This window comes from Meles meles, chromosome 19 (assembly GCF_922984935.1).
Source record: "Meles meles chromosome 19, mMelMel3.1 paternal haplotype, whole genome shotgun sequence".
In the NCBI taxonomy this organism is placed as follows: Eukaryota; Metazoa; Chordata; class Mammalia; order Carnivora; family Mustelidae; genus Meles; species Meles meles.
In genome coordinates, this window is record NC_060084.1 from 12,081,032 (window position 1) to 12,107,940 (window position 26,909).

General features: G+C 52.9%; 1 protein-coding gene across 1 annotated transcript in view; it reads left to right on the forward strand.

Annotated features, from left to right (window-relative positions):
* FA2H (fatty acid 2-hydroxylase) overlaps nucleotides 1-23,395 on the forward strand; it is a 48,621-nt gene extending 25,226 nt beyond the window's left edge. Inside the window, exons 2-7 of the mRNA XM_045988408.1 lie at nucleotides 1,664-1,756; nucleotides 11,683-11,825; nucleotides 12,426-12,532; nucleotides 18,529-18,701; nucleotides 20,212-20,464; nucleotides 21,914-23,395. Coding sequence (XP_045844364.1) covers nucleotides 1,664-1,756; nucleotides 11,683-11,825; nucleotides 12,426-12,532; nucleotides 18,529-18,701; nucleotides 20,212-20,464; nucleotides 21,914-21,993 — 849 coding nt within the window. The 3' untranslated portion in view covers nucleotides 21,994-23,395. The remainder of the gene's footprint in view (nucleotides 1-1,663; nucleotides 1,757-11,682; nucleotides 11,826-12,425; nucleotides 12,533-18,528; nucleotides 18,702-20,211; nucleotides 20,465-21,913) is intronic.
* The last annotated feature ends 3,514 nt before the right edge of the window (nucleotides 23,396-26,909 follow it).

Sequence of the window (26,909 nt, forward strand, 5' to 3'; positions counted from 1 at the left end):
AAATCCTGGAGGGAAGGGACTGGAACCCTCAGAGAACAGTCCAGACTTGAGGGAACAGAAACATGGGCTGGGTGGGTGAGGGCTCTGTGCCCCGTGCCGTAAGGTTGTTCAGCTGGTTGTGCCCCCGAACAGATGTGGGTCTGCTGTTCAGGGAAATCCGAAAAGCCTAGCACAAAACCCTCCCCTGCCCTGTTTGGGATGGGTGCAGAGAAGGATCTGATGACCCTACTTATGTAAGTATTTGGGGTTGGGACGCCTGTGTGGCTCAGTGGGTTAAAGCCTCTGCCTTCGGCTCAGGTCATGATCCCAGGGTCCGAGCCCCACATCGGGCTCCCTACTCAGCAGGGAGCCTGCTTCCTCCTCTCTCTGCGTGCTTCTCTGCCTACTTGTGATCTGTCAAATAAATAAATAAAATCTTTAAAAAAAAAAAAGGATTTGGGGTGCCCAGAAGAAAATAATTGTCCAGGAGGGAGGGAGAATCAATACCGCAGGGCTGGGTGGGGGACACTCTGGGGTATTTTGAGGCTAGAACAGAACTAGAAGGGGCTGGTGTATTAGAGGACATTTATTTTGGACACTCGGAGAGTTTCACCATATAATAGCTATAAAACCCACTCTTCTCTGTCCGTAAGAGGTCATTCAAGACGCTTTTTAAAAGAATTTGCATTTCAGCATAGCGGTCCGGACTGAGGTACAGAACTACCCACCCCCAGACAGGAAGCCTAATTTTCTTGGGTGAATATGGGTTTCCCCCAGAAAATGCCAGCATCATTGTCCTCACCAGGTTCTCTCGGTTCATTTGGGAAAAAACTGTAAGGATTTTGCCAGTAGAAACCCCAAAGGGCTTCCCAGACAGGCTCCTCAGTTCTTGCCAGTACCCTGCTTCCAAGGGCCCCGCCATGGCCACCAGCAGCACCGTTCCCTTTAGTCCCTGGCAGGCCTCCCCTCAGCACGGGCTCTCCCCACCTTTCCTGCAGAGAGACGTGAGTTTCACCTACACACTGGCCTGACCTCTGCAGCCTCGCCCCGGGTGACATCAGGGCTAGCTGCAGACATGTGACCTTCCTGGTACATTCCATTTCCTTCTGACCTGGCCTCTTGGCAACTTTGGTTCACCTTGAGCCCATCTGGGCATCTGGCTGCCAGTTCCGCCCCACGTATGGCTGCTGACCCACGCGTGGGAGTTCCTGGAGGGACGTCTCCCTCTCTCTGCTGCCTTTCTGATGGGCGTGCAGTCCTAGATGGCTCTGCAAGGCTGTGGCATTATCTTTCCGGGAAGGGAGGGAGCTGGGGTAGTCATTGGCATGACACACGAGGCTGCCAGGTACCTGGGGTGCCACCCTGTGACTCCCTCTGCCTGACACCTGCCAGGGACCTAGAGAGAGAGGCTGGTAGGGCCCCCTTGCCCACAGCATACCCACTAACGGCTCTCACTTCCCTACAGCCTCTCTGCCAGCTTCTTGTCTCTCCCGTACCTACCTGTTTTCAAAGCCATTCATTGTCCTTGATTTCCACCCTACCCGCCACTCCCCTGCCCTGCCCCATCGTGGGGCTCTCACCACTTGGGACCGCCTTGCTGTGGGGTGGCTCGCTGCTCCCTGTCCTTCAGCCCCCCCCCCCCCCACCCAGCGCCTTAGGTAATCACCGTATCTTCTCTCCCCAGGGCTCCGTGGAGAATGGGACTGTGACCTCTGCGAACACTCAAAAGACAGACCCTTGGATGGAGCCAAAGCTCAAAGCAGTGGATTGGGACAAGGTAGCTGGCGCGGGGCAGGGTGGGGTAATGACCCAGGGTGCCAGGGGCTGAGGCCAGAGTGTGTGGAGCACAAGGCTATGGTTATTCATAACATTTTCCCAAGAGGAATGAGGATGGGGAAGCATGTGCTCACAGCTCACAGTCACGATCTGAGCCAACAAACCCCAGCCAAGGTGGCAGTGAGTGCCCAAGGAGGTCGATGTAGACCTCGGCCCCAAAGACCCCAGAGGGCGGTCTCCCACAAGGACCTGGAGCTGGGAAGAGCACAATGATAATTTCAGAAGGTCCTGACACACCCACCTTGACCAGCACGCAGGGCAGAGCTGCCCCCAGGGACCAACAATCACTCTCAAGAGTTGCCAGCCTATACAGGCTTGGGAGCCTGCTGAAGCCAGGGGAGATGGGGTTGGAACCATTTACAACATTTGTCCGCCTGGGAGACTGGGGGCAGGGGGATGCCTGGGATATACCTGGGAGATTGTGGGGGAACCGGCCTTGAGAGCCATTTCCCTCCAGCTGCGCGGTGGGACTGTCCCAATCCTGGAATAGATTTCACTGTGCACGTCCATAAATGTACCCTACCTGTGCTGGACATCAGGGACAAAAGACAAACAGGACAGGCCCCAGCGCCCAGGGAGCTCACACCCTGTGGGGGTGAGGGGGAGGACAGACACCCCCCCACAATTATTCCCGCATGGGGAGATGGGAGACGCACACCCAGAGAACGCAGGTGGCCCGAGGTGGGGAGGACTCCACAAAAGCTGACTGTTTCCTGGGCCCCTTTGGCCGGGACCCCAGGAACTTGGAGACAGGATCTGTGATGTGGAAGTTGCCACTGCCTCTCGGGGAGCTCATGGGTCCATGGCAAAGACACATTTGGGTGTGCTACTAGAAAGTTGCCGACAGATTGTTCTGGGGCCCATCCCCCTCAGGGAGGCATAAAAACCGAAAGGGAAATGGGCCAAGCGGGAGGGAAGGCTTGCCGCACAGCTTGTCCCCAGAGGGCTCACCAGAAATGGGGTGCTGACCTCAACCCGTAGGTTGGCCACAATGGCTTGTTGCCCAGGCCGCGGTCTGAGGTTGGGGAGGGGGTCTTGGTACAGGTGGTTATAAGAGGCTGCTGAGGACAAGCAGATCCTGTATTGCCGGCCCTGCCCCGGGGAAGGGTCCTCCGAGTCTCCCCAGGCCACACATTCTAGACTGACCTGAGCCATGTCACTGCATGAGGCAGGACGACGAGCCATCGGGTCCTGTTCCGCCATTACCCCCGGGCCTCCATCTCCACCAGAGGGGAGCAGGGGCCTCCCCTCCCAGGGCCTGCTCCTGGCTCCTTGCCAGCACAACCTGACTCACCTTCCCTGCCGCTCTGTCATTCTCTTTCGCACACTCTCTCTCTTCCTCCTCCCCCTCCTCCTGTGTCTCCGGGCTGAGAGACAGCGTGGAGACCTGCTCTGGAAAGCCCCCCCCCGCCCCACGGACCCCACTGGGGGCCTTGGGGGCAGCCTGGAGAGCTGGGCTTCCCCGGGAGAGAGAACAGTGCTTTGCTAGCTTTTTCTTATTCTGGATTTCATCTACCACATGGTCCATCCCAGCCCCCTCTGGGCAGTGGAGAGGCTGGGAGAGCCTCCAAGTCCCTGGTCTGATTTAAACCCTATGTCTGTTTCTGCCCCAGGCCAGAGGCTTGGGGGGGTCCCTCGGGTCTGGACCATGGGGAGCTGCTGAGGGAGGCCAAGAGGTGGCAGCTTTTCTTCAGCTGGGGTTCCCCGGGCCTGGGGTGGACTTGCACACCACTCCTAGGGCAGAAGGACTTGCCAAAGTTAACCCTTAGTGCTTGGCATTCTACAGGAGCCCCTCTGGGTGCCGCCAAGGAGGGGAGGCTTAGCTTCTAGAACCCAGCCTCCTTAGCCCTAGGAGCTGGAGGAGGAGTGAGCTGTACCAGGAAGAGTGAGGGGGAGCTGAGGTGGGTTACCAGGGCAAAGGGTGGAAGGTTCTAAAAAGACAACAGAAAGGGCCAGGAAGTGGCCCAGGGTGCCCCGCCCTGCTTAGAGGTGCGGTGTGGTCTGACTTTCGGGCTCTGCATGGGATTTTACTGGAACAATTTCTAAATCATTCCTTCGATCACTCAGTCAGGCAGGATCCAAGCTTCCTTGTGGGATGAGAAACCTCACCGCGGCTCCTTACCCTACACTATGCCCTGCTTGTCTCTCCCTATGTTCTGGAACCCAGCCAGCCTGGAGCTGGCCTGGGTACAGGTGGGCGAGCAGCCCAGCTTCTAGGCACACGCGTCCTTTGTCCCACTGCCTCTTTCCACCAGTGACTGCGTCCTCATCAGAGCCCCGCCCCTACCCACTGCAACCCCTCCACCCTTCCCATGCTGGGGGCCAGCCTCCCAGGAGTCAGCTAGAGCTGGTGGGGTTGGAGGGGTTTCCAGAACCTCCCGAGGCAGTGGGGTTAACCCTGAATGAACACTTCTTTTATTGAGCTCTAACCATGTGCCAGACACTGGGCTGGGCAGTTTATCCATATCATCTATTATCTGATTTAATCCTTTCAACAACACTACGGGGTAAGGATTAGACTGATCCTGATTTAACTAATGAGGAAGAGCCCAAGTCTCACGCCCAAAGTGACCTGCTAGTTGGCCTAGCGGTGGCGGGAGGTTACTGCAGAGCCCCTCCTCTGCTGTATATCTGGGACCCCTTCCAGCCTGACAGCCACCCTGTCCTGGGAAAGGGGATGGCAGAGGGGAGGGACGAGGCTGAGGCTCCCTCCCCACCCTGCCTTGGGGGAATCCAGACTGTTCCCACGGACTGTTCCGGGTCCATGTGAGCTCCCGGAGAGTGAGGCCCAGGCTCTTCCCCTTAGAAACAGGTGGAATCATCCAGCCACGGGTCTTACAAAGAAATGTGCACCAGCAGGCTCTCCAGCCCCAGGTGCCCTGTGCACGCATCCCCACGCACATAACCCTTGGCATCAGGGGCTAATCCAGGGGGTCCCCAGGGCCTACACAGATGTTGATGTGGGCTTCATGGGTTTAACTTTTCGGGACCCTCAGATAAGTCACTGAGAACTGGGGAGAAGGGCCCCTGGATCAGAACAAGCACCCCTTGCCTAAACCACATCTTGGGAAGGGTCAGTCTCAACACCGTGAGAGCAGGCCTGGCTCAGCTCCCCGTACTCTGTCCCCCAGTCAGCTTGGGTCTCCTTGGGCCTCCTTTCTCACCTTGACCCTCCCCAGAGTAGGCATTGAGAGAGTCCAGAGAGAGACCCACAGGGACCTCCTAAAGGCTGTCCTTGTGGGGCCCAAGTCTCCTGAGTCTCACTCTCTTGGCCAGAGCTTCTGGCCCCTCTTCCAAAGTGCACAGCAGGGCTCAGAAAATAACCCAGGACGAAAACGGGCAGGTGCACTGGGTGGGCACTGCCCTCTGTGTCCCCATGAGGGCCATGGACGGGGTGGGCGGGGGCACAGGACATACGCCTGGATGGCCACACATAGCTCCAGGCTTATTTTTCTGCTAGATGGAGGAAATTATTCCCACCCTGTACTGTCTGGGGTTTTCAGGAGAATCTGGAAATGTCAGAAAGAGTAGAGAAAGTGTGCTACTGGGGCGCCTGGGTGGCTCAGTGGGTTAAAGCCTCTGCCTTCGGCTCAGGTCATGATCCCAGCGTCCTGGGATGGAGCCCCGCATTGGGCTCTCTGCTCGGCAGGGAGTCTGCTTCCTCCTCTTTCTCTCTACCTGCCTCTCTGCCTACTTGTGATCTCTGTCTGTCAAATAAATAAATAAATAAATAAATCTTAAAAAAAAAAAAGTGTGCTGCTGGTGAAACGCCAGCCGGCCTTGCTTTGGGATGGGGGCCGGGCAGGACCCTCAGCCACTCCTCAGCCCCGAGGACCGAGGTCCCACTGACTTTCCGTGTGACATGGCCAGGCCTTCTCTCTCCCTGGGGTCAGGTCCTCCACCCCTGCTTCCCGGCAACACTCATCTCTGAACCCTCACTGGGGGAAGCCTGAAGCTGCCACTTCCCCTGGGTACAAGGAGGAAGGGGGTGGACTGGAACTGACTCTGTGGGCTTGAGCTTGTCCAGCTGGGGGCCCCCATTAGACTGTACAGCACGGGCCCGTAAGGCCCCTGCCAGACCCTCAAAGCCTCTGTGCTGGGGAATTCACAGCCATGGGGGGCCTGAGTCAGCTGATAGGAGGCCCCCCAGCCCTGTGGTTAAGACCTCCAGCTGGCTTGAGGGCAGGTCCTGTCTGCAGCACAAACCGCTGAGCATCTGACCTCAGTCTCCTCGTCTGTAGAATGGGGTCATCTCGAGCTCTAGCTCTCAAAAGCACAGCTTGTATAGGATAATGGACACAAAGGCTGGGCTCAGGGGGCCTATGATGGGGACAGAGAAACAGTGGCTGGGATTCTGGGAGAGCTTCTTGCCCTCACTCCTGTCCCCACGGGCACGGCTGGTCGGAAGCCCATCCCTGACCGTCTTGGCTTGGGAGGCATCCCCGGAGCGAGGAGTTCCGTGGTTTGGGTGGACGTGGCAATCCAAACAATTGCTGGAGGTCAAGGCCGTGGAGGTGGGAGGAACTGCTGGCACGGAGCCGCAGGCCCCTCTCCTCGCATGTGCCTTGTCTGGGGAAAAGCAGAGTCTCTGCTCGCTGCTCCTGAGCTGGGGCGGCCTCTGGGAAGAGTTTGGTGCCACCTGGCCCCTGGGCTGCCTGGCAGGAGGGGAACCTGGGGGGACAGGGAGGCCCCCTTCCAACCCTGGCAGCATGCAAGCCCTCCCGTGCTGGCTCTGGGCAGCCAGCTGCCCTTTCCCCCTGCAGGCCCTGCTGCAGCTGCATTCCTGACATAGCCCAGGAGAGCCCTCCCCCTCCCTTGGGTCAGGGGCAGGGCCTGGTGGGGGAGGGGAGTAGGACTTTGGCCAAACTTACCCCTATTTGCATGTGTTTCCTGGTGCCCAGCCTGTTGCACAGGATTTTTGAGTTCATAAAAGGACCCCCACCCCAACAAGCAGTTTCTGGGCATATCTTCACCCTCATCCACACAGTCCGCTTGAGCTGGGTACCCCTGAGTGAATCACTTGCTATCTGTGAGCACCAGGTTCCACATCTGTAAAAAGAGGATTTGCTATTGGGAAGGTAGCTACAGGACCCCCCCACCCCCACCCCCGTACCTGAGAACCAGAGGTGTGGTGAATGGTCTGTTCTCCTCTCCTTTCCCTACTCAACTTCATACAGAACCCACAGGCCTCTCTGCCCATGTGTTCCTTGTGTTCCAGAACCTCAGGAAATATGGGTGGGAACTGGCAGGACCAGGTGCTGGGAGGGGGTGAAAGAGAGCCATTTGTTAGGAAGGACTAAGGCTCCAAGGGATCATGAGCCAGGGTGAAGAGGAAGGGAAATTTATTTGGATTCCCATCTTCCCATCCCATCAGATTCTGAGCTGTCCTCTCTCACCATCCCCCTTCTTAAGAGCAGTTCCCATCTAGCCGCCATGCTCGAAGTGCCTCAGTGAGTGAGTGAGAGGTGCTGGACGTATTAGTACCCAGCAGAGACTTTCTGTCAGTGATCAGACTGGAAGAGAACTGAGAAAAGGCACCTCGTTGGTGCGTGTCCTATCCAAACCAAGGTTGAGCATGTGGTGAATGGCCCATCCCCCAGGAGATTGTGTGGAGGGAAGACTGGGCTGGGGGCATTCGGGGGAGCTCCCACTCCAAGACCAACCAATCCCATTTCAAGAGTCACTTGTCCCCCTCTCAGCCTCAGTGTTCTTCCCCCATAAAATGGGGAGGAGGCCAGCAGGCTTGGATTTCTGTGCTTGGATGGAAGTCTCACTTTATTTCCCCTGGAATAGTGGGCTAAGGCTCCGGTAATGGAAATACAGGTGTTGGCCATTGAGGACTGAGCGGGATGTTTACAGAGGGGAGAGTAGGCCTCCTTGGGATTTTTTCCAGGGTGGTGCTTCAGCCACCAGAGTAAAGTGGAGGGCCACCTCACAAAAAACACACCATAGGCTAGACATGGAGTCAGGTTTGAGGCCTCCAAGGCCAGTGAGTGGCTCAGAGGCAGCCTTGCAATCAACTCTAGATAGCAAGTCTGCCATTTGTACGGTGGCCAGTAACCACTGGTTTACCCAGGGAGGGACCAAAGTCATCTCCAAAGACCAGATGGGCCACAGGACATTGAATGAGAGACCCCTGTGTTCAAGGGAGTGGGGGCTGAGGGGGCTGGACCTATCCACCACACCTGAAAACAACCAGCCCTCCATATCTGCTATCCTATTGTTCTGCTCCCTTTACAATAGGGTGTAAGATTCAGGCTAGAATCCCAGTTTGCTGCTCATCTAGACATACATCCTGTGTCACAACTGAATTAAGCTTGTAAATCCTATGTTGTTTTCTACTCACATATGAAAAAAGGGCAAAATGGATCATTAGGTAAATATTTGCCCAAACCTTTGCTGGGCTGAGGGAGGGGCCTGCCTGGCTGTACCACTGTGTTATAGCTAGAAATTGTTCACTGTCTCAGATAGCTAAGTCTGAATTACGTGCACAAATGAAAAAAGACATCAAATGTTGTGTGTAACATGCAAAAATAGAACATATAAAATCCAGGGGTTTCATTCAGGATAGATGTGATAAGTTAAGGATGTATATTACCATTCTTGGAGTAGCAACTGTGGGAAAAAATACAAAAGGGCATAGCTAAAAAGTCACTAGAGATTATAGTATAGAATATTTCAGGATGGCTAGGTGGCTCAGTCAGTTAAGTGTCTGCCATCAGCTCAACTCATGATCTCTAGGTCCTGGGATCAAGCCTCACATTGGGCTTCCTGCTCAGCAGGGAGTCCATTTCTCACTCTCTCCCTCTTTCTCTTCCCTTCCCTATCACTCATTCTCTCTCTCAAATAACTAAAATCTGTTTTTTTTTTTAAAAAAACTTATATAAATACTTGATTAATGCAAACAAGACAAGAAAGGAAAGTGGAGGAAACAAGTAGAAAACAAATAGCAAGATGGTAGGCCTACCCCAGCATTAAATGTAAATGGACTAAACACTCCAATTAATATGCAGAGATTGTCTGTCTAGATCAAAAAAGCAAGACCCAACTATATGATATGTTCAAGAGATGCACTTTAAATGTAAAGATATACTCAAGAGGAGAGTAAAAGGGTGGGAAAAGATAGACCATGCAAACACCAAGCATAAAAAAGCCCAGTAGTGGCTCCATTAAAATCGGACGGACTGGGCTTCAGGACAAGGACAAGGGACCAGGATAGCTATTACCCAAAGATAAAGGAACCAACTCATCAAAAAGACAAAATTGGGCAACCTTGGGCAAGTTACCCAGCCTCATTTCCCGTCTCCAAAATAATAATAGTAACAGTACCTGCCTCATTAGGGGTATGGTGAGGATCAAATTATTGAATCCCAATGTGTTTAGAACCATGTTTGGCACATGACAAATGCTCTGCAGATGTTAGTTCTCAAGGTTATTGCATTTGGGACAGAGCCTCCAGTTCTTAACCATGACCCTGGCTTTGCTTCCTCTGAGGTGGGGCTCTGTAGGCTGCTGCAAGATAGGGTGTAAATACAGGCCACTAGCTGGTTCCTCCAGTTCTTTTTCCTGGTAGGTGGTGCTGTGTGCGTGCATGTGTAGAGACATGAGGCCAAGGAATGGAAGGAATGAGACAGCATGTACCCAGTGAATCTGCTTCCTATGAGACCCAAGGGGGAAAGTCAGGGAAGAGTGGAGACTGGGGCCAGGAAGTAAGCAGGCACCAGGTAGAATTTGGGTGATTGCCTGGTATAACTGGTGCTGAATGGCATGTCTCCTGGCTGACCTGAATCATTTCCTAACCTGAGAAGCAGTAAGGCAGCCCCTACATGGGAATTACCAAGTTCACATGGCAGGAACCACAAAGATCTTTGGGCCTTTCCCCCTGGTCACAGGAACAGAAAGAATACCCAGTGAATTCCCTGCTTGCCCTGAGGCTCCTACACCCCTGCTCCAAGGCAATGGTAGTGGGGCTGTTTTCACCTGTGGCAGGGCTTGGAGATCTGCTAAAGCTGTGCCAGCTTTGGCATGGAGGTCTGGGCAAGAATGACACTCCAGCCAGGGATGCAGGAAGACAGGTCTCTGAATCACTGTTGACTCCTCCCAGGCTCGAGGGCTCTTCCATCATGTACATCTCCTTTTCCTCTCTTTTACTCTCCTGATATTATCTCCTTTCTCACCTTCAATGGCTACTCCCTTATGTTGGAGATTTACTGACACCCACCACACACCGGGCACATCTCAGCCCCTCTCCTGTTGTGGGTGGTAGGTCCGAGCGAGCTGGCTTTTAGAGCCAAGGAGCTCCAAGAGGTAAGGGAACTTGCCTATTTCTAATAAATGGCAGAGTATGGCTTTCAAGATGGCCCATCACTACAAATTCATTGTTCTTTACTGGTTTTAGTTTACTGATTTTGGTCCAGATTAATCTTCTTCAATACCCAGGTTCATCAGAAATCTTTAAGAGTTTTCCTTTGCCTAGAGCTGCAGCTTCCAAGTTTATTTTATCTTGTATCCCTATGAGTAAAACACTGAGAGTACATTCTCCATTGTATGTCCATTTTAATTATGTTTAAATTATTTGCATGTGCTAATGTACTCTTGTATTATGTATGTTAGAAACCACATATTCATATGTGGTTTAAAGATGAGATAAATATATCACAAATAGAAAGGGTCTCTAATATTCTCTCCCTGCATCTGCGGATCAGCCTGGGAGTACCCCTAGGATAAGCATACATCCCTGCCTTGAAAACAGTTGGCCTGGGGAAAGAAGTGCCTACTTGTGGGCCTGGTACAGAGTGTTCTGCCATCTGAAGGTGTCAGCAGATTTCTTCTTACTGCCCTGCAGATCAGTGTCAAGGTACCAAATGGGCCACAGCCATTTTCAACTCCATGTCTTCCTCTACACCCTGCCCCTCTCCTCCTTTCCTTGTCTTCCATATTGTGTGAGCTCTAGCCCAACCCCTGGGTTTTCTGCAAAGTCTTTGTCTTCAACCCTGGACCCAGGCATTGGTACCAGTCATCTATATCCCGATCTCAGCCTGCCTGTATCACCGCTAAACAAACTCTCTTGTCTGGCATGTTCCATGTTGCCAAGCATTTTAGGCAGGTACTATTACTATTACTTCCAACGCATAGCTGGGGAATCTGAAGCCCAGAGAGGTCAGGTAATTTGCCCAAGGCCACACAGTAAGAGATGATCCCAGGATTTATACCAGGACCTGACTCTAGAGTCTACTGTGATTAAGCACTAAGCTAGGTAAAGTGAAGACAGTCATTTACATTACTGTTTATTTTTCTTAGCAGCTTGCATAAAAATACATACATACATGAAATATCAAGCAAATTTGTGAATGAATGAATGAATGAATCGCTCAGGTCAACATCAAGAAGAAAGCCATGGTAAAAGGGGAAAGGCCTCTTATTACCAGTACAGAATGTATTGGCTCCTGTATCTAACGAGTCCTGGGAAGGACTTCAGGCTTCAGGTGTGGCTGAATCTGGGTGCACAGGTGTCATCATTCAGATTCAGTGTACCCAGATCCTGGTTTGGCTATTCTGTGTTGACCAAGTCCTCCAGTAGGTTCTACTAGCAAATCCAGGGTTGTGCCCTGCCAACTTAGCATCTCCAGCAGGAAGAAAGAAAGGGTGTCTGACAGTTCATTGCATTAACTCGGGTTATGGGCCTGTCCTAGATCACATTTCTGTGACCAGTGAGATAAGCACGTCACTTCTGGGATCACTGAAGTGGAAGGGTGGGTAGCGCCCTACAGACCACGTGAGCTGAGGTGGAGGATGGGGATTGGGGTATTGGAAGAATGAGTGTGCACAGGTGTGAATATGAAGTCCACTTGACTTTGTCTCTTGCAGGATTTGGTAGACTGGCAGAAGCCCCTACTGTGGCAGGTAGGCCACTTGGGAGAGAAGTATGATGAGTGGGTCCACCAGCCAGTGATCAGGCCCATCCGCCTCTTCCACTCTGACCTCATCGAGGCCCTCTCCAAGAGTGTCTGGTGAGCCCTGCTCTGGGCCCATGATGGGCTGTCCCTCTCTCCTGATGCTGCTAGTCAGATACAGAAGGGGAAGGGGCAGTTGGGACCCTCCCCAGAGCCTCGAGCTGTATTATACGCTGTTGAGAATACTGGAACATGCCATAGACATACTCCATTCCTCTTCAGGCTTATCCACTGAGAGAGTGGCAACGTAGCATGTAGCCGGAACCACTTTTGATGTCACTCCTGTTTTAGTCCAGACTCTTTGGAGGATTTTTCAGCTTCTAAAGCCCACGGGAATAATTTTGCCTGCAATTGGCTCCTTTGCCACAAGAGGTCAGCATCCATCCAGCTGCACAGAGTCTAGCTGCAGGGATGCAGTTCTTTTCTGCCAGTATCTTATCTCAGAGAGAGAAGCAGATGGACTTACAGTCTCTCTCTTCTTTTCTCCTCCCCACCCCCAAAGCAGTGTCCCTTTGGCCCTGTGTCTCCCATAAGCTTTCCGTATAGGCTTTGGTCCCATTTATCCCTTCCTCTAGTTGAGAGATGCGTCTCTGGGGAAGCTGGACGCAGTCGAGCCCCAGTGCATGTATCTCTCTTACCCTGATGGCTCTCCCGCAGGTACAATGTCCCCATCATCTGGATGCCCCTGATGCTGTACTTCAGTTGGTCCCACTACCGAACCCTCGCTCAGGGCAACGTTCGACTCTTCGAGTCCTTCAGCACAGGTAACGTTGATTCCTTCCTGGAGGCAGGAGATTCCACTGTTGTCTCTGGTCCTGAGTTTTGAAGAACCTAGAACCCCAAGCCACATCGTGAACATTTGTAGAGGAGACCTATCTGTAGCAGTAGACTCCCAAAGAACAATGGTAGGCTCCCCCCACCCCAACCCCAAATGGATAAAGGGAAAAAACAAAACAAAACAGCCACATGTTAGCAGAGACTAAATGAAATCATTTCAGAGCAACAAAAGAGAGGGCTTCCTGCTGAGTCTAGTGCTGTGAAATGTGACTTGGGCTGGTCAAGAAACGGAATGAAATCATTGCACTAGGTGCACAGCTGGGAGCTGGACTCACAATGCTCCATGGACACAGCACAGGTTAGAACCTGGGAGAGAAAGATGTGGGGGTATCCTGCTGTGTTCCCTGGGCAAAGGCCCATGCAGCAGAAACCCCGACCTGGAGTAGCAACCCCACTAATGACTGTGAGCACTTACCATGTGCCAGGCTGGCTTCTTTCCAGGGACCATCCCCCTCAGCCCTCCCAGCATTTCCATGAGAGTGGTACTGTCACCGTGCCCTTTTAGAGATGAGGAGATGGTGCCTCAGACAGGTCAAGCGGGTGGTTCAGGTCCCGTGGCTAGGAGGGGCTTGGGTGTGGCCCCTTCCGCAAGCCTACTGCCCTGCTTGTGCCTCTAGGAATAAGCTGCCTGCCCAGATGGTCTCCTGTCCTAGAACAGCCAGCCTCAGCGAGGTGCTAGCTCGGGGGGGCGGGGGGGCTCAGACCGAGGTGAGGTTGGGGGACAGGCAGGAGAGGGCTGCTGTGGGTCATTGACATGGACTTTCCTCTTCTGATTGCCTGTCATGCTCTTGACTGTGAACCTTCAGAGGCCACCCCCCCCCCCCCCACCGCCGGACTTGGGCTCCTTCTCCCCACGCTCCAAGGCTTCTTTTCCTGCCCACCTCTGCCAGGAGTGGCAAGTTGAGGGCCTGAATGGCTTAGGTGAGAGGGCCCCGGAGGCTGCAGTGAGGAGAGCCTGTTTTCCCTGCTGGCCCTGGGAGGGGTGGGAGATGGACAAGCTGCAGGAAGTTCCCCAGCACCCAGAACTGCTCCCGTGCACCGCGGGTTAACACGCCCGCCCTGCAAGCCAAGGTTACCCTTTTCTGCCCACGCTGAATAGCTCAGGCACAGCACGGGGCTTGTTGCTCAGAAGGCCTGCTCACTGAATCGCCCACTGTCCACCCGGCGCTCCCCTAACAATCACCAACAGTGGCAGGGCCGCCAAGCCTGGCAGCCGGAGGGGGAAGGGGATGCCAGAGCTTTGGCCCAGGTCCCTCTGCAGGATTCCTCCAGAGATGCCACTCGGTACCAGCTCCGGCCGGATGGGCCGACAGGGGTGATGCTGGGGTGAGGGGGCGGGCAGAGGTTTGACCTATAGGAGGGGACTCTTCTGTGTGGCGGGGAGGGTGGTTTGAGGGCTGCGTCCGGAGGCAGGCCACTGCAGAGAGCTGAACTGTGCTGTCTAATAGAGGTCCAGTGTAGAGCCTGTGACCACAAGGCCAGGAATGATGGCATGAGAGAGATGTGTCCACAGCCCTCCCTCATCCCCTAGCTCATCAGGCGAGGCACAGGCCACAGGCAGAGAGGATAAGAACCATGAAGCGATGCTCAAAAGGGTCCCAGTGCAGCTGTTGGACAGAGGGTAAATGGGAATAAAGGCAGAAAAGTCAGGGTGCCAAGGAGCTGTGGAAGCTGAACAGAGATGCCAGTTCAATGCTGAAATTCCCAGACGCACGTGTGAAAATGCTTGGAAAGGTAGAGGGGTTCTGCAAATTTAGGACAGCCCTCAGAGTGGTTCCTGAGAGCAGAGGAGAGTGAGGACCATGCCAGAACCGTGGCCAGGCAGCACCTTAGGGATGCAGGCCACCCGAGCCAAGGTCAAGACCAAAGTCTGTGGCCAGGGAATGTTTCTGCGTGTCCAGTCCTTTCCCTGCTGAGAATAGAGCTAAGCAGTGAGGTAGGGCTCCTGCACTGTGGGCAGGGGGAAGCAGGGGGCTGGGCTGGGACCCTTCTACAGGGAACCCTCCAGAATTCTACAAGGAGAATCAGGACATGGTGGGCACAAGTTAGGACTTGGATGTATTTTTGCCTCGTACTTAAGTTTAAGTGGTCCCATATGAAAATGATAGTAGCTACCAATTATATATGGGGAACATTATATTATTATTGGTATTAATATATAATAGTGTATTAGTTTTACTATATAGTGTATATCCTTATTATATAATCAGGTAGTCTGTTTCCTCTCTCCGAACAACAGCCTTTCATGGTGGGTAGGATATTTTACAGTTGAGAAAACACCGAGGTGGTGCAGAATCGGAATTTGAACCCAGGTCTGCAAATCCAGAGCCTGTGCTCTGTGTACTTCACCAGAGTGTTCTGAAGGACCCAGAGGTGTCAGAGCTTCCCCAGAAGGAGGGCTTTCTTGCCTATCTGAGCAGCCCCGCCAAGGCCACTCACGCAAAGCTGTTAGGCAGGGATCTTGTACCAAATGCAGACACAGCTCAGGCTGACATCCTGATGAATTTCCACCACTGAGCTCACCACTCTGGGGGAATCCCCTGCAGAGCTGCAGGTTAGGAACAAGTGGACTGAGGAGGAAGCCAGCCTTCGGTGCCAATTCCTAGGGATTTGGCTGTAAATTACTGCTCCATCACTGGTAGGCCCTGGGTGGGGGAGGGGTTGCAGAAGGCCCCTGCTCCCCCCGCCCCCCACCCCACTGGGTCAGCAGTCGGCAGTATGGTCCCATTTGAGAAGCCCTCCAGGTTCTCTTACGGTTACTGCTCACCCTTTCCCCCACCCCTCAGCTCAGCCTTGTACCAAAGGTCAGGTTCATATGGGTCCTTCATTGTTTTGTCAGAATGGGTCTGGGCCTAGATTCTGTTTCAGAGAACCAGAAGGTCACCTCCTCCCCCTGCCTTCCTGGGCTTTCTTCCTTCCTCAGCAGCCACCTGTGGTCATCTACACTGGGCCCACTCTCTGTAAGATGGGGATGGAGGGTAAAACAGCAGCCACGGGGCAGCCCTAAGCGCGATGTGAAGGGCGGGGCAGGAGCTCTGAAACCAGCACAGGTCGGGAGGAAGGGCATCTGCGGAGGTTTCTCGAAGCAGACATCTGGGCTACATCTCCAAGGATAAGGGGGCAGGGAGGGAAGTAAAGAAAATATGAGCAAAATTAGGGTTATGGTGAGAGCAGGTAGGAAAGAGGATGAGGTACATTAAGGAGACCTAAGGACTCTGGTTTGGCCCCAGGACAGGTGGACAGGGAGGCAAGGCAAGGATGTGGCTGGCAGGATGGGTCTCAAGGGACTCTGAGTGCCCTGCTGGGGGTTTGCGCTCTATCTAAAGGTAAGGAGGCTCCGTGGAAGAGTTTGAGCAGTGCCTGGACGCAGGGGAGTGGGCTGGGAGGCAGATGCCTCATTGGGCGAGAAGTGATAATGTGGTAAGGGATGAAGAGCAGGGGATCCACCAGAGAGAATTTTTTAAAATTGAGATGAGATTCCCGTAACATAAAATTAACCAATTTAAAGGAAGCAATTCAGTGGCATTTAGGACCTTTGCAATGAGATACAATCACCACCTCTGCCTAGGTCCCGAACATCTTCACCACCCCAAAAGGAAACCCTGTACCCACTGAGCAGTCACTCCTCATTTCCCTTTCCCCCAGCCCCTATAACCACCAAATAAGCCTTCTGCCTCCGTACATTTGCCAATTCTGGACATTCTGTACAGGTGGAATCATACAACACGTGACTGAGCAATCACTCCCCATTTCCCCTTCCCCCAGCCCCTGTAACCACCAAATAAGCCTTCTGCCTCCGTACATTTGCCAGTTCTGGACATTCTGTACAGGTGGAATCATACAACACGTAGGCTTTTGGCTCTGGCTTCTTTTGCTTCACCAAGAGCTGTTAGGGAGAACCCACGGGGCCTGGTGCCTGGATGGAGGCAGGAGGGAGTGATAAGTTAAGCCTTTGGTCATGTGTGGATGTTAGAACCCCTGGCTGTGGAAGAAGGGTGACAGGATGGGCAGGAAGAAGAGGATGATTGGCCTCATTTGACAGCTGCTGACTATGGGCACCTGTGGACAGGCTTATTGGCTGTCCAGGACCAGGGTGAAGGTGGAGGTGTGGGGGAGGGGTGGTGCTAGCCAGTGAGCCCGGCCCGACTTCCAGGATCCAGCAGAGAATGTGTGAGAGTCGAAGGTCAAGGCTTTGATGCTGAGGACAGGGGCAGCATTTCCATGATGGTACCTGACGAGGGGCATCTAGAGAAGAGAAGAAAAGCCAAGTGACCCAGCAGGCAGGGAGAGGAGACTGAAAACATGCCCACACAAAAACTTGTACTGGAATGCTCCTGGCAGCATTATCTGTAATAGCCCCAAAGTAGAAACAGCCCAGATGTCCATCAACTGAGGAATGGATAAACGGAGGTGGTATATAGAAAAAATGGAAAAAAAGGAATGAAGTCCAGACACATGCTACAACAGGGATAAGCCTTGAAAATAGTATATGTAAAAAAGCCAGTCGTAAAAGACCACACATGGCAGGATTCTATTTATATGGAAATGTCCAGGATAGGCAAATCCATAGATAGAAAGCAGATTTGTGCTTTCCAGGGGCTGGGAAAGAGCAGGGGTAGGGAGGAATGGGGAATGATGGCTAACGGAGACAGGGTTTCTTTTGGGGGTGATAGGAATGTTCTAGAATTGACTGGTGATTGGCTGCACAATACTGAGTATACTAAAGAAACCACTGACTCATACACTTTAAGAGGGTGAATGATAGGATATGTGAATTATATTTCATGAAAGCTGTTATTTTTTCAAAAGAGAGAGGAAGTCTGGCGAAAGCAATGGCTTGTGGAGGAAAGTACAACTCCGAGTGAGAATAGGCGTGGAGAAAACAGTGGCCAGAGCTGGTGTCCCCGTGAAGCCAAAAATGAGTGGGGATAAGAAATGAGAGCTTCCAAGACCGCGGGCTGTCTTCAGAGGGTTGGGGGTGGGGAACCTCACACCTGATGCAAGTCCATCTCTCTGGTCTTCGTCTCCAGGCAAATCATCTTGAGGTTTTTCACATCTCTCTCGTATGTGCTGTGATTTCAAGTCTAATCTGTTCAGATTTCTCTACTTGGGTTTTCTGTCCTTCCTGCCCCTCCCTCCCTCATGCGTTGTTGTTAACATCCTTCGCCCACAATCCCCTGGCTCTACTGGCTTAGTTGGTGTCATCCCTCCCTCTCCCCAGTGCCACTAAAGCAAGGTGACCCTTCCCAAGTACGTCAGCCGTTCCGACTGCTTTAACAAAACATCTCAGACTGGGGGGCTTATTAAAAACAAAAACAAAAACAAAAACAAAAAACAGAAATTGATGGCTCACAGCTCCAAAGACTAGAAGTCCAAGATCAGGATGCCAGCCTGGTCCAGCCAGCGTCCCCCCCTGCAGGTCCCAGACTTCTTGTATCCTCCCAAGGCCGAAAGGGGAGGAGCTCAGTGGGGTCTCTCCCACGAGGTCCGTGATGGCTCCACCCTCACGACCCAAGCGCCCCCCAAAGACCCCACCTCCCAACACCCTCCCTTTGGCTCACATAAGAATTTGGCGGTGGGGATGGGAGGACACTCAGACCACAGCACCAGGGAAAGTTCCAGCGCTGGTCGCAGCTGCTCCTCTTAGTGTCCCTCAGGAGGATCTCAGACCCGCGGCGGGCAGCGCCATCGTTCCCAGAGGACCGCTCCAGCCAGCCCAGCCCAGCACAGATCCTCAGGCCTCACTGCCCATTTTGACCCAAGAGCCCCCTCGAAGGTGGCCCGGCCCCCTAGCTGGCGGATGGAGGGCGGCCGTTCCCCAGGCGACGGGGCAGTGACACGGGACGGGACGGGACTCCTGGAGCCGCCAGCCATCGCTGCGCCCTGGCCTGACGCGGCCCCTCTCTCCCCTGCCGCTCTGCAGAGTACTCGGTGGCCCTGCCGCAGTCCGCCTTCCCGGGCCTCTTCGTGATGGGGGTGCTCCTGTGGAGCCTGCTGGAGTACCTCATCCACCGCTTCCTGTTCCACATGAAGCCCCCCAGGGACAGCCATTACCTCATCATGCTGCACTTCGTCCTGCACGGCCAGCACCACAAGGTGAGTGGGGCAGGCTCCTGCCTGTCGCCTGGCAGCTGTCCCCAGCGCCCAGGGGCCTGCGGGTCTCTGTGGGAGGCAGCCGGGGAGCAAGAGGCAATCAGGGTACTTGGTGCTGCTGGGAGGGGTGACCCGCGCTTCCTCGGACCCTGTGCGGGCGTGGGCGTCGGCGTCGTGAGCGGGCGTCGTGAGCGCGCATTGTGCCTGCGCGCAGTCCTCATTCACGCCGGGCACGCGACGGGTCCATTTCAGAGATCGCCTTGAATGCTCACAGCGACCAGTTCATTCATTCATTCATTGGACAAACGCCCCCCCCCCCACACACACACCCCCACGCGCCCAAGGTGCTCACCACGTGCAGGCACTGTTCTAGACACCATTGGACAAAACAGTAAAAAGTCACAGCCCCCGTAGAGCTTTCCTTCTGAACACGGTGCTACGGTTGTCCCGGTTCTGCAAAGCAGCACACCGAGGCTTGGAGAAATTAAGAAACAGAGGAGCTTGCCCAAAGTCACACCCAGGAGGTTGTGTCCCATTCTGTGAACTCCAGAGTCTGGGCACTCAACCCTCCACCACCCTGGGGCCCTTGGGGGACAGACAGTATGTCATCCAGAGTCTGGGAGCAAAACCAGAGCTGATGTAGGAGGCTGCAGTCCCCACCTCTTCTTCTCAGTTCCTGCGCTGTGCTATTCTCCCAGGGCATGGCTTCTGTCTTTTCTCCCTCCCACTTCCCTCCCTTCCTACCTTCTTCAAGGAGCTGGGGGTGGGGGGAGGCCCACATCAGCACATGGCCCTGAGACTCTCACCTGCTTTCTCTGGCTCTTCCCCACCCCCCCAGCCCCCCAGGCCCCCAGCCCCCCAGCCCAGAGAGGGTCGGGCTCTTCCCAGAATACTCACCAAGGTGTCTCTGAAATCGTACCTCTATGCCCGGCCCTTGGCTTTTGACGCTCCAGAGCCCAAGTCTTGGCTCTTTGTTCTGGTTCACCGTGACCACACCCCCTTGGAACTAAGAAGGGCTCCCCTGAGGATGTAGGGACAGAGAGAATGTATCCGTGAACACTTCCAGTACCATTCTTTCCTGTGAGCCTGCAGTGACCTCAGCTTGTCAGGGTGCTGCCCTCCCAGACAACATCAGGCCTCAGTCCGGGGACCCTGCATGGGGTCTGGTGGTGGCGCTCCTCTCCAGCACTTTACAAATTCTACAGCCAAAGTGACCTCATGAGCAGAAAGCAGGATTCTGAGCCATGAGCTTCCCACCCACATCACATCCACTACCATGTTCGGGGACAGGCTTCCCGGTCATATCCTGACTTGGAAACTGGGAGCAGGACAGGATCTCAAGGGCTCTCAAGCTTGGTGGCCTGTCCTCCCCAAAGCCACTGAAGGTGCCAGCCCCCCACCCCCCATGACAGGTTGCTGGAATGAGCGGGCTGCTCTGCCCCCATCCTCTGCTGCGGAGACTACAGGTTGGCTGGCCTGGCTTCTTCTGACATGTGAGCCTCTCCATCTGCAGGCACCCTTCGATGAATCCCGCCTGGTCTTCCCCCCCGTACCGGCTTCTCTGGGTATTGCCTTCTTCTACGTCATCCTACGGCTCCTCCTCCCCGAGGCAGTGGGGGGCACAATGTTTGCAGGGGGCCTCCTGGGCTACATCATCTACGATATGATCCATTACTACCTACACTTCGGCTCACCACACAAGGGCTCCTACCTGTACAACATGAAGGCCTACCACGCCAAGCATCACTTTGCACATCAGAAGTCAGGTGAGGCCCACACGTCCCTGCCTCCCCCATTTGCTTACTCTTTTATTTGCCAGTCACCACTGAGGCCTTAGCGAGGTCCAGGTACTATTCTAGGTACGGGGGAATCTACAGCAAGGCAAATCAGGAGCTCTGACCCCGCTCACTGGGAGACAAAGAAGGAAATCAATTAATTAGCAGAGGTGATTTTAGGCCGTGTTAAGGGCCACAGAGAGAAGAAACCAAGAGGTTGTGGGGGAGGGTCCAGCTGTGTCTAACAAAATATAATGCGAGTCACAGATGTGATTTTAGATTTTCTAGTGGCTTCATTGACAAGTAAAATTAAACAGATATAATTAGTTTTTTTCTACATTTTTAAAAGATTTTTATTTATTTATTTGAGAGAGAGAGAGAAGAAGCATGAATGGGGTGGGGCGGGCAGAGGGAGAAGCAGGCTCCCCACTGAGCAGAGATCCCGATGCAAGACTTGATCCCAGGACCCCTGGGATCATGACCTGAGCCAAAGGCAGATGACTGAGCCACCCAGGCACCCCAGATGTAGTTAGTTTTGATAATATATTTTATTAAGCCAGATACAACCAAAATATCACCATTTCAACCTGTAACCAATATAGAAATTTGCTAATGAGATATATTACATTCTCTGTCATATATTAAGTCTTCAACGTCTGGTGTGGACTTTGCACTTAGAGCACATCTCAATTCAAGTGCTAAGTTTTCATTAGAAATTCTTGATCTATTTTTAGAGTTTACAAAATTGACTATAAAAAAGGCCAAAAAAGTAGATTCATACACGTGAGTTATCATAAATGGTGCTTTAAAGTTTTCCAGAACCCAATCAACTCCGTTTTCAAATTGAAATTTAAGTCAATTAAAATAAAATGACATTAGGCATCTAGTACCCCCATAGCTCTAGCTCTACTGGTTGGTGCTCAGCAGCCACACGGGCCGGGGCTCCCACCCACGATGGCACAGCCCTAGGTCGGGCGGTCCAGGAAGGTGTCTGCCCAGAGCTGTCTTTGTAGCTGAGGCGTCCGCTAAGAGGAGCCAGCATCCAATATCCAGGGAAAGAACATCCCAGGAGCAACAGGTGCAAAGCCTCTGTTCCAGCCTGTGAAGCAGGAATGAACTTGTCATCTCCAAAGAGAAGGAAGAGGCTGAAGTATGAGAGAGGGGGAAGCATCAGGCAGGGGCCAGCCTCTCCCCGGAACTCAGGACCGATAAGGAACTTGGCTTTATTCCAGTGGCATCCTCAGGAGACTAGAAACACAAGTGCCAGGCTCTCGACTTGCCAGGATGGCCCTGAGAGCTGGGAAGGCCAGCAGAGACAGATGTTCAAACCTCGCCTGCGCACTGGTCCTCCCCCCCCCCCCCCCAGGCTCCCTTCCCGAGGAAATTCCTCGCACGTCCTCACCAGTGCCTCATCTTCTCCCCGTTTGTCTCCCTCTCTAGGATACGGCATCAGCAGTAAACTGTGGGACCACTTCTTCCACACCCTCATACCGGAAGAACCCCACCTGAAGATGCAATGACAACTCCCAGCCCCACCGTCCTACCCTCTGCCCAGCCGTGGCCCCTGCCCCACCCCCACCCCGCCCCCCACCCAGACCCTGCAAAGAAGGTTTGCTCGGCCAGGCAGGACAGGCTTTGTCGGGCCTTTGAGCCCGGTTGAGGGTGCTGGGGAGACCAGGAAGGCTGGGACTGACCCTGAGACGGCGCTCCTGACCCACCAAGTAGCTCTCGGGGATGAGTTCTTTCCTGGAGCATCTCGGCCTCTCCACTTGCACCCCTGCCCTGAGCCTTAGCCCACGGGACTGCGTTGGGACCCGGCCAACAGGGAATTTCCCAAGGGGAATGAAGGAAACTGACCTCTGAGGCCAAAACTGTGTCCCCACCTGTGTCCTACAGCTTGGACTCCCTAGGACACCTCTGTCCCCATGGTGGAGCTGCAAAGAGTGTGTGTGCAGGGCCTGTGGCCCTTGTCTCCCTAACCCTCCTTTTCTGGGGAGACTTTGGTGGCTCTTGCTGTTCTCCTGATGAGTGGAGAACACGGAGGTAGATGAAGGGCTCTTGTCACAAGAAGAGACGACATGACGCCTCCCGCAGGCCACCTCCAGTTCCGGCGGTCTACCGCCCATCACACCTGCCTGCTGTGGGGCCAGATGTCTCGGACTGCATCCCCTCCAGCACCCACATGCCTGGCCCTTACCTGCCTCTGCAGATGGGCTGCTAGTGGGGCCTCCAAGCTGATGGGAGCCCAGGTCCCTTTCTTTAGGAACCAGCAGCTTCTCTAGCCCTAACCCTTAGGCCTGTCTTCAGAATCTCAAAGCTTTTCCCCAAGGGAGGCTGAAGCGGCCTCTCTGTGGGTAGGAGCCCCACCCGATGTCTGGCCATTCTTGACCTCTGCCTGGCCTAGGTGGGCCTCTACCCCCCCTCACTCAGGACCCTTCCAGACAGTGCCTCCTGACACCAAGAAGGAGCTTTCATGTGGTGCCTTATCTCCCCCACCTTCTGCTTCCCTGCACCTCCCCCCAGCAGATGAGGTTCCTGCCCCTTCTTCCTTATAACCAAAACCCTCACTGCTCCTAAGAGAGTCTTATTTATAAACCACAAATGCCTTTAGTCTGGCCCCAGACCAAGTAGCTGCTCAGACTGCCCTGTCTAATCCTCCATGTCGGGCTTCTGTAAAAAAAAAGTTGTCCTGTTCTTGTTCCCTTCTTACCCACAAACCGTTACTACTTGAAATTTCCTGAAAACTCGCTGAGAGTAAAGGCTAAAAAGAGAAGCAGCGTGAGGGATCCTGTGATTTGTACTGTTTACCGTGGCGTTATTTAAAGATTTCAGAATAAATATGCAAACTATAATTGTGAAATAAAGGTGTAAATAAATTGTATATTTTGGAAAATAAAAACGCTGAAAAAAGAAAATCAAGAAAGTTTTGCGGCTCCTGTGGGTGGTGCCCCATCAGACGTCGTGGCTGGGAGAGGGGTGGCCGGGTGCAGGAGGGAGAGGCTGGTCCAGCAGGGTGGGAACATTTTTTTTTTTCTCACTGACCAGGCTGTGTAGACCCACGGGAGCATCCTGATGATAAAAAGCTTACCAACTCTAACCCTCTGATTCTGTCTTATTACTGCTGTAAATTCTCCACAGACCACACCGCCCCTCACTGCTGGCGCCTGGGGTGGAGGCCTGGACACAGCATTCTTCTGGGATTTATCAGACCCCAGCTGAGGTCCCAATGGACTTTCCTAAAACAAAGGGGGAAGGCTGTAACAACAAAGGCCCACAGTGAGAACTAGAAATTCAGGCTAGCTCAGTGCAGATAAAAGAGTTTCTCAAGAGGTCTTCTCACCCACATCCGTTCCCACCAGGGGAACCTGTCCTCAACACTCCCGACGCCCGGGTGGCTCAGTCGGTTAAGCGTCTGATCGCGGGGGTCATGATAGCGGGGGACCTGGGATCAAAGCCCACATCCAGCTCCTTGCTCAGCGGAGAGCCTGCTTCTCCCTCTGCCTGCCTCTCTCTCTCTTTCTCTCTCTGACAAATAAAATAATAAATAAAAATCTTAAAAACAATGCGTTCAGTGTCTAATTCAATCTGATTGGCAGCAATGGACCGGATTTGCCCTCCAGAGGCAGAACCAGAAGAAGAAGAGGAAGAGGAAGGAAGCTAATAAGCTAATGTCAGTTGGGCTCTGGAACCCAGAAGGCGTCCCAGCGTCTGGCATCTGTTCAAGCTGAAGCAGCCGCTCAGGCTTCCATCCTGAAGATACGTGTGACCTCTCTGAGCCACCTATCCCACAAACTCCTGGAACTGGGCCCGTGCAAGGGGCAGAAACCACAGCCTGCACTTCCTAGGTGTTGCCGGAGATCTGACCCGCAGAGCATCACCCCCCAAAGGATAGCAAGAAACAAAAAGAAGCAAAGGAAGAGATTCACTAGGTGGAAATGGGCAAATCCACCGAAGTCTAAGATGACCAAGTTTGAGAAAAAAGAATTGGAAAAAAACAAAAAACAAAAAACACCTTACATGAAAGATTGAAACAAAACTAGTGAGTTTATAGCACGGTAATAAGATTTAGGGGAAAAAAGTAGTGAAACCAAGCCAATCTATTAATGAAAAGTTCCACTCAGTGAACATTGGACAGATCGCCCTGGGACGTCTTTTTGTGCCCACTAAAACTTTCCAGGGGCTTAAGAATTTCCACGGAGCCTTTGGAAGACAGTCAGCCTCACTGTACAGAAAAGAATGTAAGTGCCATGAGGCCATTAACCTCAAGCAAGCTGGCACCCACAGCGCAGTCCCTGCTTGGTGACCATCTGGTAGAGTTAGGGGATTTTATCACCAAGTGCAAGAGACATGATCAAAATACCAGCACGGCTAGCCTGAGGGGAAAGCCTGGAACTCGTGGCACATGACTATGTTTCTTTTATGTTTAGTTTTTGTGTGTGTGGTTTTTTGTTAAGATTTATTTACTTCCTTTTGGAGAGTGGGAGCCCATGGGTTCACGGGGCGGGGGTGGGGGGACAGGGAAGGAAGAGAAGCAGACTCCCCTCTGAATGGGGAGCCTGATGCAGGGCTCCATCTCCTGATCTCATGACCCTGAGACCGTGACCTGAACTGAAATCAAGAGTTGGACGCTCAACGGACTGAGCCACCCAGGCACCCCTGATCATGTTTATTTCTACAGTGAGAGAAGACTCACAAATCATCAAGAAAGTTTCATGTTTGCTCAGGCAAAGGGCCATTTAAATTCTGATGGGTGTAATCACGCAGGCTGACTGACTCTCAGGGATCCTTGAAATTTACACCCCACCCCCCTTGATTCTGTAGCAACAGCCCAGCCGCCTGGCAGAGGGCAGGTCCACAGCCATTGCGTTCATTTCTGGCCCTGCGTTTGTACTTGCCGATATGCTGTCTTTGGGCGTTTCTTGGCTGACCTGAAGAACTGCCCTCTTAACTCCACTCTCTTCCATTCCTCATTGGCTCTGGCTTCTGATCTCTGCCTTTGAACTTTGTACCATTTCTTATTGTGCCCAACACAATGCCCAACTTATAACAGGCCTCAATAAATGTTAGTCTTGTCTCTGTCAGATCTCTGGCAGGTTCCCTAGTTTGATAGAGCCTTTTCCACCTGTTCCCTGGCCTCTGCTGCCCTCTGGTGATAGCATGAGGCTCTGTCCCTTGCGGCTACCCTTGCAGTGACTGTTTTGGAATCTGGTGTCTGTGGTTGTAAAATCGCAGCAATTTTCCACTTCACCTGTTCTCTGTGCTTACTGTTTTGTTTCGTTGACTGCTTTTGAAGGAAATCTGGAACTATGTGTATGAATTTCCGGTTCTAATTTTCCAGGAAGATATGGTGGCTGCAGAAATTCAACTGGAGCTTTCGTTACAGTGAGGAGAGGATAGCACAATGAATAAATTTTATCTACTCGGGAAGCGGCAAGTTGAATGTGAAGTTTGGAAAATGTCAAAACTCTCCTTTTCACTCCATCCCAAATACTTTATAAGCTTGTAGTAGGGAGAAAGAAGAAATTATTTAAAAAGGAGGAGGAGGAGAAGAAGGAGGAGGAAGAAGTGGGGGAGGAGGAAGGAGGAAGGGGAGGAGGAGTGGGAAGAAAAAGAAGGAGGGGAGGAGGAGAAGAAGAAGGGAGGAGGAGGGAGGAGGAGAAGAAAGAGAAGAAGAAGAAATCTCTTTTTGGCAAAAGCATAAAGGTGGGATCCTGTTTTCATTTAGGTTGACACTAAAATATGAACGTGGATGTGGTAGTTAATTTGGAAGGCAATTGCAGAAACAGTGTGAAATTGGGAAAGATTAGACAGGGAAAGTGGGGGACCACCTAGGGATGGGTATATGAAGTTCTCATGCAGTTTCTGCAGGGGCATCTTGAGACGCAGACCGAATACCTGCCAGGATCGTTTACCTAAAAGACAAGAACCTGGGACATGTATCCACCAGCCTCCTCTCCTTTCGGTTGAGGATTATATTCAGGGGTGTCGACTCCCTCCTCACACATGAGCCGTCCTGATATGCAAGCCAGCCAGATTCTTTGCCTTTGACAAAGTCCTGGAGCAAAAGCAGAAAGATGGATATGTGCACTCGAACCGGGGTGCACGTTGTGCAAGTTGAGTGAGAACTTGCTAGGAATTATCCAGCAGAACTGTGGCCAAAATCAAAGCTGAGACCGTGTTCAGACACAACCTTCCACTGCAACTGAAGTGAAGAGCAGAGGTGGGCAGAAGGAATATGACAAGAATCGCCGTATGTATCTAACACAGAATCCGAGGGTCCGTATCGTCAGTGTAAGAGGGAACCAGCAATAGACCCACCTTCCCAGGGCATTGCCTGCGTGGAGAGGAGAAAAGAGAATACAGAACCACAGGCATAGCCCTTATGGAGGTCTGAAGCCTGCATTTATGCAAACCATATGGTTCCCCAACACCTCAA